General features: G+C 40.5%; 1 protein-coding gene across 11 annotated transcripts in view; it reads left to right on the plus strand.

The window, feature by feature from the left end:
* R3HDM1 (R3H domain containing 1) overlaps positions 1 to 12,974 on the plus strand; it is a 237,368-nt gene that overhangs the window by 118,578 nt on the left and 105,816 nt on the right. For 10 of the 11 annotated variants that reach the window (XM_040358102.1, XM_040358101.1, XM_040358104.1 and 7 more), the window contains exons 4-6: positions 2,676 to 2,717; positions 3,015 to 3,104; positions 11,531 to 11,639. In XM_040358102.1, the coding sequence (XP_040214036.1) occupies positions 2,676 to 2,717; positions 3,015 to 3,104; positions 11,531 to 11,639 (241 nt within the window). The remainder of the gene's footprint in view (positions 1 to 2,675; positions 2,718 to 3,014; positions 3,105 to 11,530; positions 11,640 to 12,974) is intronic. The other variant, XM_040358107.1, reaches the window with a different exon arrangement.

Genomic DNA, 12,974 nt, shown 5'->3' on the forward strand with positions numbered 1-12,974 from the left:
ATTCAACCATTTCCCCACCCCTTCTTTAAAAGACAAAACAAATGCAAACAAATATATTTGAACGTCCTTCTTTTTTTTTATTTATTTTTTTTACAGACGTTCGAATATATTTGTTTGCATTTGTTTTGTCTTTTTTAAGGAAGGGGTGGGGAAATGGTTGAATACTTCTTCTTTTTTTTTTTTTTTTTTTATAGACCATCTACTAGTGTGATGAACTTTTAAAATGGGTGTTGGTCAAAGATCATTCATGGTTGGTCAGGGAATAGAACCCCTAACTCCAAAGCCTCATACACACTATCAGATATCCGTCAGACCAGACCGTGGATTTTGGTCCGAAGGGGGCGTTGGCCGTGAACTTGTTCTGCATACACACGGCCCAACATTTTCAGCCAACATTCACAAAACTACGTATTTTTTTTCTGCTCTTTAGCGCCACCCTTTTGCAACTTCTGCTATTGTCTGATGTTTAGCATTGGTTCAGAGCATGCGTGTTTGTACTTTGGATTTTAGTCTGAAGAACTTGTGTACACATGATCGGATAATTTGACATAACAGATTTATTGTCGGACAGTTGGTGAGCATGAACAGCCAACGTTTGTTGTCAATTCCGCCAACAATTGTCTGATGGAGCATACACACGGATTATCTGACACAACACGTCCATCACAAAATTGTTGGCGTAAAATCGGATGGTTGGTCTTTAGATTTCTGCACATTTATGCTAGGGGTCCAACCCAAAAACATCAACATTTAGAAAAAATCACACATCCTCATTGCAATCTGAAGTCTTGTGGTCCTTAAGTGGAAACCGTCTAAGACGCCCACACAGAAAGATCTGTACACCCGTGTAAATTATGTTCATCTCATGGAGAAGCTTGTAGCACGATGGCATAATCTCATGGACCAACATGAAAAAGAGGACCCTTGGCCATCCATCCAGAATACATTGAGAACTATATTCAACATTATTGGCTTTGCACTTCAACATTAACTATTTCACGAATGAGGGACTAGACCCCTGAGACAGATTCTCTCCCCCACCCCCACTCAAAGTTTGTAACCTCTTCTTACCACACCTCATTCTCTCCTGTTTTTTCACCCAACCTTATAAAATACGAAGGCCGGCCATATATGGTTCGAGTCTTGGCCTCTCAAATCTTTATTGGACAGGATGAAAGTACCAAGTTGATCGGTACAACTAGCCTGCTGGATTTTGCGATTATCACTAGTGGCTGCTATAGACACTAGTGATAATCACGATCTTCTCCCGGTGGGGGCGACTTCACCTGCCAGGAGAAGACAATTGCTGATTCCCCTTTCAGCGCTCTGTTTTGATTGGGGAATCTTTCAAATGGTTTTTTTTTAGTTGCAGGAAAGAAATTTGCACTGTGTATCGCCAGCCTAAGTCTCTAAATAATCAAATAACATTGCTCACTGCTACGTTGACTTTTTTTTAAAAGCCAGCTTCTACAAACACTTTCCACCCGCAATAAAATGTCCATTTTTTTTTATTTTTTTTTAAAAGTAAGGTTACCAATCTTAATGAATAATTAAATATCCATACAAATATATTCTGTCAAAACTTACTGTATAAAATGGTCTTCGCCTTTAAACATTCTTCACCTTTTTATTGTAAACTCTATGGCTTTAGCAATATACCCCTGTTTTAAAATGTACTTGTGGGCACTAAAAATCTATTTTGTTGTTTTTTTGTTTATTTTTTCAATAAAGAGACAATTTATCAAAAAAATATAATTATGTCTCCCACGAAAAATGGGAAATTTGTTTTGCGTGTAAAACAATATAATGTTCCAGAAACAGTAGAGCGGGAGTCTCTTATATTAGTTATAAAAATGTATAGTTTTATTAAGGTTTGAATATATGATAAAGCCAGATCTTGTGAAAGGCTGTTTAGCTAGTAAATTAGTTATTTTTAATTGGCCAGTTCGAACAAAGTATTGAGGAGTTTATGCAAGAGACCTAATAAATGAAAACAAGGGACAAAAAGGAATGCTCAATTAAGAAGAGGGGGACAAAAGGGAGTGATAAAAGTAATGGACACGATAACTGATTAATGAATCCGGCCTGAAAGTGGTTTAATGCAAAAGATTTTTTGTTGATGTTAATCTGCTGTTGCTGGTGTTTTTCTTTAACATGAGTATCGGAGGATATATTAACTAGTTAGGCCAATTAAGGACCTAATTGATGCAGATTTTCAGCTTGATTATATGGCACAATTTGGTCCCGCTGCAACCATGAGTTGAGGGGGGGGGGGGGGCGGCTTGTGTGCCCACAACCATCTCTGTTCTTTTTAGCAATACTTGCAGCATTTTGTTTATGGTCCCCCCCCCTTTTTTTTTTCTTGTTGCTTTGTCCGGTCCCTTGCATTAGACTTAAAATTGACAAACGATAGCGTTAAAGATGACATTTTAAAAGTGACAACTTTTTTTGGTAACTAGATATTTAATGGCTATGATGGAAAATTCACTGCGCAAACTGTGTTGGCACCAATATAAATCCTGTATAATATTTTTTGGTTGCTTCAGTAAATGTATGTTTTACATATGGTGATAACATCAACTTTTATATTTGCATGTGCTTTTTTTGTTTTAATACTTCTATGGTCAAGGTTTTGTACTGTTAATAAGAATTTTAATTGTGCCCACTCTTTTTAGCGACCAGTGCAGCCTTTGGGGCAGACAGGAAAAAGGTCGAAGGTATAGTAGCTTGTCTTTATACTGGCATGCTATATGGTTCTTGTGTGCAGTTTTGGCATTAATGCACCGTGTTTTATTTTATTTTTATTTTTTTTACCTTGCGTTTGTTGCCTGCAGTTATCATTCTACATTATGGAGTTTTTTTTTTTTTTGGTTTTTCTTTTTTTTGCCTGTGCTATTTTTTGTTATGCATTTGAAACGCTTTTCAACTTTGTCAAGTTGAATGCAGTTTGCTCTGTAGACTGAATCTTCACTGCTCCTGACCTGCAGTTCTGTTGTAAATTTGACTTTCTTTAGTCGAGTTCAAAGTTAAAGCTAGTGCGAAGCCTGGCGATTTGTGAAGAGTCTCCTCCTCCTTCCACAGCTGACAGCCCGCTGGACATACAGGTAATAAACTGCCCTGAAAAGCATGTGCGCGTTAGTGTTCCCCCTTGTGTTACACTGTAAAAAGGCACTTCTGTTTAAGATTGCTTAGGGTACTGTATTTATTAGAGCGAAGTCCGACCTTAATTATTGTGCCCTAGTAAAACCAGTAGTAGGCATCACCTGTAACCAAGAACGAGGTAAGAAGACCAAGCAACTGAAGGATTGCCTATGAAACTGCTACACAGGTTCACCACTAACATGGCAGCCCCAGTGCTGATACTATGGTGGGTGTACCCTGTGTTTAACCTTATAGCAGATGTATGTGGATTGCTGCCTGCATTATGTATTGTCTAGTCATTAGGCAGTGGGGTTTTTGATAGCTGCCAACACTTCACAAAGGTCAACAAGTAAAGTGGGCAATCAAAGCTGTGCTTCAGCCTAGACCAGGGGTCTCCAAACTGCGGCCCTGGGGCCAGATTTGGCCCTTTGCTTGCCTTAATGCGGCCCTTGGGGCATTATTCCATCCAATTTAAATGGGGCATTATTCTTGTTGCTGACACCAATGGGGCACTATTCCTCCAACTGACACTTAAATTCTTTCCATTAACACCAACGATGGGGCACTAGTCCTCCCACTGTCACCAAAGATATGGTATGATTAACTCCCACTGGGCACCTGGACATTTTTTTTTACTCCCAATGGTGCTAGTCTGGCCCCCCTAAAGTCTGAAGGACCATAAACTGGCCCTTTGTTTAGAAAGTTTGGAGACCCCTGGCCTAGACTATTACAGGCTTCCCCTTCCACGTCACTGTAATCATTTCTGGTGAACGTCTTCAAACTGGTGATCCTGACCAGTGTTTTATGGACAACATGGGCTTTTCAACTGTCCTTTTTAGGGGTCATTATGAAATTGAGTAACCAAAAAAAAAAAAATTATAGTTCAAGGGTCGCAGTGCATTTATTTTGTTTAGCCTATAACTGAGTCAAGAGTCAAACCATGTATGGGAAGGCTGTACCAAGTTGATTGATGAACTTGGGTACATCCAGCATACCAGGTTTTACCTGCAATTATCGTTAGTGGTTGCTATAGCCGCTAGAAATAATCGGGCTTCTTAATATGCAAAGATTAAGGTCAACAGGGGCTGCCTAGGATATCGTCTTCGCCCCCCCCCCCCCCAATGTAAAGGGGCTTTTGATGGGGACTCTGATGGCAACCCTAATATAAGAGGGGGTTCTTAAGGGGGCCCTCATATAAGCAGGCATTCAGATGGGGACCGTAAACCGTAAAAATATTTGTAAATTCTGATGTGGCCCTCACGCTGAGATGTTGCGAGACCCCTGGTCTATGGCCACCCCCAAACGTCTCCAGTCTTGGAATATTGCCCTATAGAAATCTGAGGGTTTACTCCAAAGTTGAAAACAATGGCGTTGAAAATTTAACCTTTCAATCCTGAAAATGTCGTCCTGTCCAGCACTTTTTTTTTTGCCCTAGTGTAAGAAGTGTTATCTTTCACACCACCATTTTATCTGGCCTCTGTTACTCCTCACCTTGGAAGACCTATTGGCGCCGGAAGTGACTGTCTTTTGTATCTGTTTGTTTGTTGGAGTTAAACGTTGGTTCAGCTTTCAGAAAACATTAAAAAAAATGAACAAATCACTCTAAGGATTGAATTGCAAGTTTCCTTTTCTCCTTGTCAATAAAGCATTTAGCTCTGAATACTCATTACCACTTCCATAGCACTAATCAAAGGCTTACTGCAGACTTGCACAAATAGTTATACCATTTTAAGTGTAAAGTAATATAGAATTTGGATGCATTAAGAACTTCCACAAGCATAATGACTGCTTTTAGGTGAAATGTGCTTTTAAGATGTCAGCATAGTTCCCAGACCAATTAATGTCTTTCCTTTCTTGGCTTGAAAGTATCGGGGGAGGATAAAAAAAAGCCCTGGTTTTTATGGTGGTACATTGACCCCTCCTCCAGCGCAATATTGTATTTAGTACACACCATCTTGATCTGCACCATTACGTGTAATTTGTCCTGTTCTTATATACTTTTAACTTTAGTGCATTAAAATGGGCTGACGTGAAGGAAGAGATTGGTTGTTGTGGCGTACGCTACGTGGGCGGTAATATGAGGGGTTTCAGAAAGATGTGTTTTTTCATGTGGGTGAATGATGGAGAGCTTCACACAAGAAGCAGAGTTAACTATCTAAAGTGACGAAGGCCAATTTAGTTTGTGTGTGTGTGTGTTTGTGTGTGTGTTTGTGTGTGTGTTTGTGTGTGTGTGTTTGTTTTTTTATCAGTATCTGAAGCCAAAACTTTTTTTTTTATTGGGTAGAGTAGTCAAGGCTTCAAACATCTGCCAGGTTTTTGTCTCCAATGAAGTAAAGCCGCCAAGAGACACTGGAACTTTGATGTTGGCTCATACAAAGTTGTGAGAGGGCAACGACATTCAGAGAGCTCACTGGCCCAAGTTAGGCTGCTCATTAAAGACAGGGCCACTATCTTGTGGGTATAGGGCAAGTTCTAAAACTAAAGAAGTGTCCTGAATGCCACACACAATGCTATCCCCAAGTATTGGCAGCCTCAGCCATTGACTTCTAGGCCACACACCTAGGACTAGACAGACCTGGCTGAGGCTGCTATTGTGGCTTTGCATGGTGTGCGGTGTTTGGGGCTACTTTGGTCTTATAACTTGTATAGAGTCAGGACAGACTCTTACTCAGCCTGCACCCACAGCAGAACCCATCCGACGGGTCTACGGAAGGCTGGGAGAGGACAAAAATGTTTACCTAGGTACCCAGCAGGTTACCAGAATGATATGTGCACCAATGGAAAGGAGCATCAGACCAAATACAAGTCCAAATTGCCTTTTTTTTTTTTTTTGACAACACATTTAGTCAATGTGTTTCTGGCCTGTGAAACGCATTTTTTTTTTTTGTTTTCCCCAATCCCACAGGGAAATTACAAACATACGATTATATTCAACAAGAAAATACAAAGATCACAGTAAAAATTACTATAACAGTAATTAATGGCACATCCAAGTATTTAATACTGTACTTCCCAGTGTAAGGGGGCATTCTTCCCACTGACTCCCAGTGTAAGGGGCACTGATCCCTGGTGAACTCCTTTTTAGCAGGGGCTCCCTGAGACCTGAAAATGTATTAAACGGGGTTCTTTTCTACATATACTTGGCCTAGAAACCTAGCCATGGTCTTAAAGTGGCGTTAAACCAAAAATGTAATCTATTGCAGCCTATCAATAATATGTGGTGATGCATTTGGTTTTCTTTTTAGGTGTTTTTCCCCTCTGTTATCACTTGTAGATTTGGCCAGTAACACTCTTCCTATATTAGAGCACCCCCCCCCCCCCACTATGGATAAAGGAGCATTGGAGGCACCTGTCAGGGTCTGGGTGGAGGGGGAGTGTTGGCGACACTAACAGATTTGGATACACTGACCAAATAAATCCAAACTGCACCCAACAGCTTTTTCTTGGGATAATGGTTTTAGATAAAATCCCTGTTAGTGTTAAATGAAGCAAAGCCTAAAAATGAAAAAAAAAATGCAACCTTCACATCTAAGAATTGGTACGCTGCAATATAATGTTTACTTTTGGGTTTAATACCGCTTTAAATTGATTAAGAATGTATTAAAGTTGATCCCCCCCCCCTTTTTTTTGTTTTTTGCTGTGGAGGTGGATTGAATTCTGGCAGTAGAATAGCTGAGGCATAAATTCATTTCTCATCTTGGTTAACCAGCCAATTTATTAGATACTGTTAATCAGGTTTGTTTACTAAAGTAAACCTAGACACTGGCTAAGTAATTGTTGTCCTCCACAAACCATTCATCAACTGAACAGCCGCTGAGTTCAAACCATAGAACCGCGAGCTTAGTGGACGACATTGGCTATTTATGTAGTTGGTCAATGTCAAGCAATGCCGATATGTATTCATCTTTTGTACATCACATAAAAAGAAGCAATAATGCACATTTGCCTAAAAAAAAAGAAAGAAGGAAAGCGTTGTGCACGAGTTTTTGTGTGTGTGTGTGTGTGTGTGTGTGTGTGTGTGTGTGTAGATGGTCAAAAGTATTGGGACACCTGCCTTAACACACACATCAACTTAAATGGTGTCTTAGTCCATAGGGTTCAATATTGAGTTGGCCCACTCTTTGCAGCTATAACAGCTTCAACTCTTCTGGGAAGGCTGTCTACAAGGTTTAGGAGTGTGTCTATGGGAATGTTTGACTGCATTTGTGAGGTCAGGCGAGAAGGCCTGGCTCACAGTCTCTGCTCTAATTCATCCTAAAGCTGTCCTATCAAGTTGAGTTGAGGTCAGGACTCTGTGCAGGCCAAAGTTCCTCCACCCCAAACTCTAATGTCTTTTATGGACCTTTCTTTGTGCACTGGTGCACAGTCAAGCTGGAACATGAAATTTTCCAAAATGTCTTGTTTTTCTAATGCCTTAAGAGTTCCCTTCACGGGAACAAAGAGGCCAAGCCCAACCACTGAAAAACAACCCCACACTATAATCCCCCTTCCACCAAATGATTTGAACCAGTGCACAAATCAAGGACCATAAAGACATGTATGTGCAAACCATTCAAGTTCCTCCACCCCAAACTCGCTCCGAGTCCTGACTTCAACCCAATAGAATACCTTTGGGATGAATTTATAGCGGAGACCGTGAGCCAGGCCGCCTTGTCCAACATCAGTGCCTGATCTCACAAATTCCAACTCCCATAGACACACTCCTAAACCTTGTGGACGGCCTTCCCAGAAGAGTTGAAGTTGGTATAGCTGCAAATGGTGGGCCAACTCAATATTGAACCCTACAGACTTAGACGTCATTCAAGTTCATGTGAGTGTAAGGCAGGCGTCCCAATACTTTTAGCGAGAGTGTGTGTGTGTGTGTGTGTGTGTGTGTGTGTAATTCCTATATAATGAAAGTGATTGAAGGTGCGACCCCTTGATCGAGTAGATGTTTTTCAGCTTGGGTAATTTTTTACTTTTTCTGCAACAAACTTCTATCAGTTCTTTCTTTTTTTATTTAACTCCACAATCATCTATGGTTGTGTGAAGATTTTTATTGCGTGAGGCTCATATGCACATGTGATTTTTATTTTTTCCAAATGCAGATATGGAAAAATTCACCACAACTGGTTAGATATAACTATAGCAGTGTCCCGTGTCTTTTTTTTTTTTCCCAGTATGATTTTGATGTGACTTTCAGTGCGATTACGTAGTGCAACTTGGATAAGGCTTATATATTCAATGACACTGCAATCACAGGAACCTTTTCTAAAATTGCTCCATGCTGAGTCGCGTTGCTGTAAATGGACACCATTGAAAACAATTATTTTTTTCCTTGTCATACTATTCTGTGCGACTCAATAGCATTTAAATTTGCACTAGTGTGAATCAGGCCTTAAGGTGAAACTACAAAGTGTTTTACACTTTAAAAGCTAAAGTATTGCCTCTAAGCAGTTATAGTGGGTTACCTGATATCAAATTTACTGACTTGAAAACTGTTGTGTGTCGCTCGGGATTTTGTTTCGCTTTGACAATAGGAACTTTAGGCTTCATTCACACACATGTGACTTTTCGTGCAACTTTGGACATCAAAGATGCATGACTAGGCACGGCCCATTCTTTTTGACGGCACCTGAACAATTCATTGCGATTTTTGAAAAGGTGCCTGTATTCTTTTTTGGTTTGACTTTTGATGCAAATTTTGTCCAGAGAATGTAAAGTCATGCTCCAAAGTTGGGTTGGAAATCGTGTGACTTTAAAGACGTGCTAATGTGGATGAAGCCTTGCATCCCGAGATCCAGAACAAGCTCTGCCACCTACCTCCCCCCCCTGTCCAATTAGAGAGCCCTTACTAATCATATGGGCACTCCCATTGAAAGGAGAATGTCAGTCATTGGGAAATAATGGAAATCAAGGCCATAGTAAATATAAGCCCTTCACACTGGTGCGACTTTAAAATCGTGTTATTTCGGCATGTTTTCAAAGCCACAGATGAGTGTGATTTGCACTTTCGATTTTTTTTTTTTTTTTGAGGCGTTCTACTTTTAATCGGAGTCGATACAATTTGCGATGAAATCTGCAAAAAGTAGTGCAGGATCCTTTTATCAAAGTCCGTACTACATTGAACCGTTCCATTGCCAACAATGTGGGTGCGACTTGTCATAACATATGACAAGTCCCACCAGTGTGAACGGGGACTAAATCGGAGGCACACGGGTCAGTTTTCCAGCTAACAAAAGAGTTTCACATTGGTCGTTTAAAGTGGTGTTATAATTGAGTTATTACTGTATTAATAATCAATATTCAATGATTCATATTGATGAGTACATTTCCAAGAAAATCTGTATAGTTCTTGTGTAAAAACTCTAATTTGATTTAATAATTGGCAAAATATTACAAGAACAATATAAAAATGGCGTCAAGTTTCTTATGCTTAAAATGAAGATTGTATAAATGTCTGTCTGTCGTTTTATAAGTTTTGTCAGCCTCCTTCAATGTTCCCAAGTGTGTCAGCATCTGCCCAACCATCTTTCTGTGTCTAGCTTTTACTTCACAACTCAAACCCGTAAAAACAGCCACCACCTTTCCTAAAGAGGCTGGTTTAATGTTCCTCTGAACTTTACAGTTCCACAGAAATCCTGCAAATTTCAAACCTCTACTTCACGCAAGGGTGGGAGTTATTCAGACTCTTATGCATTAACATTCCCCAGGATTGGCATGTAAGAAGCTGTGATGAGAATCATTTAACGTATATAATATAAGATTCTTTTAACATCTAAATCATATACTAAATATTCATTGAAAACCGAATGTTCTTAATATCCTAATCAAGAGCTATTGGAATATCAAATAACTTTTATATTTTATCCTTAAATGCTTTTACTTCTTGAGAGTGTAACCCTATTTACAGGCGGTCCCCGGGTTACAAACAAGACAGGGACTGTAGGTTTGTTCTTAAAGTGGGAGTTCACCCGAAAAATTATTTTTAACATTAGATTGAGGCTAATTATGAGAAGCAGAATCGGGTGTTTATTTTAAAATCAATGCAGTACTTAACGTTTTAGAGATGTTCTCCACCGCTTCCGGGTATGATTTTCGGGACTGGGCGTTCCTATTTGATTGACAGCCTTCCGACGGTCGCATACAGCGCGTCACCAGTTGCCGAAAGAAGCCGAACGTCGGTGCGGCTCTATACGGCGCCTGCGCACCGACATTCGGCTACTTTCGGAAAATCGTGACGTGCTGTATGCGACCGTCGGAAGGCTGTCAATCAAATAGGAACGCCCAGTCCCGCAGCCCATACCCGGAAGCGGCGGAGAACATCTATCTCTAAAACGGTAAGTACTGCATTGATTTTAAAATAAACACCTGATTCTGCTTCGCATAATTAGCCTCAATCCAATGTTAAATGATTTTTTTGGGGTGAACCTCCACTTTAAGTTGAATCTGTAACAGGTACGTTTTGTAAGAGCCGGTTCACACTGGGGCGGCACGACTTCGGGGGCGACTTGCAAAATGACTTCTGTATAGAAGTCAATGCAAGTCGCCCCAAAGTCGTACAAGAACCTTTTTCTAATATACATACGTCGCTCCTATTAGAACGGTTCTATTGAATAGAATGGGACGCGACCTGTCAAGTGGCTGAGTCGCCTGACGAGTCGCCCCAGTGTGAACCGGCTCGAAGTGTAGCTCCAGCCAAAAAAATCTTTTTATAAGCTTTTTGATAGCATAGGAAAGGCTTGTCACTCCTGTTACATTTTGTTTTGCCGTCTGTGCCCCTGTTCAGAAGATTTCACCTCACTTTCTGTCCCAGAAACTAACTCAGACTTTATTTACTACCACATGTTGGCTCTCCATAGGATTGCTTATGAAGCTTATAACAATAATATATACGTTTTAAAAGTATAAGAATCTATATATTTCACTTTTCCATATCTAGAATATATAAATATATTTAAATGTATTCAAGTCTATTATTCCTAAAACCTGTTGATTTTAATATTTTGTTAATTGATGACTATTGGGTATTAGATTAAAGAAAAGTTTCCAACAAGTGGCTGAAAGGATTGCTTGACCGCTGTGGTTTTTACGGTTATGGCATTGGGCCTGGCAATACAGAACTTTTTAGGAAAGGACACTGGTTTTTATGGTGGGCATAATATGTAGCTGGTCATACAGTGCTGTAAGGGTGAAGGTCCTTGCCCGGATCTAATATTGGACTTTGTCAATGCAGAACTCTCCAGGAAAGCTCTGTATGGATATTTGAGTGGGAGGATTTTTAGCTGGCTATAGCTATGGCTACAGTGCTATAAGATAGGATGTTTTTTTAAGGTCCCTGCCCGATTCCAAGAAAGTGTGTAAGAAGCAGGTGGCTTCTGTTCTTTTAAGATGTGCCTTTCATCTTTAGGAATTGATACCAGTCCAGCCCGCGCCATCGCCAGGAAAAGAGGAAAAACCTTTGAAGGATGAAACTGAGAAGGGAAATGAAAAGTCCGCACGTAAAATGCTTTCACGAGGTTTGTGATTTTGCCCTGTAATCCCTTCACTAGTTACATCAATAAAAATCTCCTATGAACCTCCTGTCATCTTCTTTTTTTTTTTGTATAAATATTTATGGAACCGCTTTATTCAGAATGGGGCGATTAATCTCCGCTCACAGAACATAAGCAGTGACCTCTCTTTCGGATATTGAGATACGTTTGTAATGAAAGACTGTGATTACCATAACCTGTTTCTTTGCTCTGTGAACTTTTTTTTTTTTTTGTTCCTTTCCCAAAATGAATCGCATATTTGGTAAATCTGTCCCTCTGCCATACTAGAAACGTTTACAATAAAGCACAAAAATAAGAAGCTGGTGAACTGATGTCCAGCATAGGAAGCACAATGTATAGATTGTTTACTACAGGGGCGCAAACTAGAGCCCCAGTTTGTCTCTGCAATACAAATAAAAGCAGTGATCTCCGCTGCATACAAGTATGTGAAATTACTTCATACTTGGAATAGATTTCTCAGCAGAGGTAGTCGGTTAACAGTAAGTGGCTTCAAACATACACTATTTCCAAAAGTATTGGTACACCTGCCTTTACACGCACATGTACTTTAATGGCATCCCAGTCTTGGTCTGTAGGGTTCAATATTGAGTTGGCCCACACTTTGCAGCTATAACAGCTTCAACTCTTTTGGGAAGGCTGTCCACAAGGTTTAGGAGTGTGTATCGGAATGTTTGACCATTCTTCCAGAACTGCATTTGTAAGGTCAGGCACTGATGATGGACGAGAAGGCCTTGCTCATAGTGTCCGCTCTAATTCATCTCAAAGGTGTTCTGTCGTGTTGAGGTAAGAACTCTGTGCAGGCCAGTCAAGTTCCTCCACCCCAAACTTGCTCATCCCATGTTTTTTATGGACCTTGCTTTGTGCACTGGTTTGCAGTCGCGTTGGAATGGCAAGGTGCCATCCCCAAACTGTTCCCATAAAGTTGGGAGCATGAAATTTGTCCAAAATGTCTTGGTATGCTGACGCCTTAAGAGTTCCCTTCACTGGAACTAAGGGGCCAAGCCCCACCCCTGAAAAACCACCCTACACCATAACCCCCCCCCCCCCCCAACCAAATGATTTGGACCAGTTCACAAAGCAAGGTCCAAAAAAACATGGTTGAGCGAGTTTGGGATGGAGAAACTTGACTGGCCTGCACAGAGTCCTATTTCAACCCGATAGAACACCTTTGGGATGAATTAAGAGTGGAAACTGCGAGCCAGGCCTCACAAATGCACTTCTGGAAGAACTGAGGGACCCTGGATCTCCTTAAATCAAATGCTCCAGCTCTGCACACTTGTGACTTGTCCGTGCTCTTTT

This window comes from Rana temporaria, chromosome 6 (assembly GCF_905171775.1).
Source record: "Rana temporaria chromosome 6, aRanTem1.1, whole genome shotgun sequence".
NCBI classification, from domain to species: domain Eukaryota; kingdom Metazoa; phylum Chordata; class Amphibia; order Anura; family Ranidae; genus Rana; species Rana temporaria.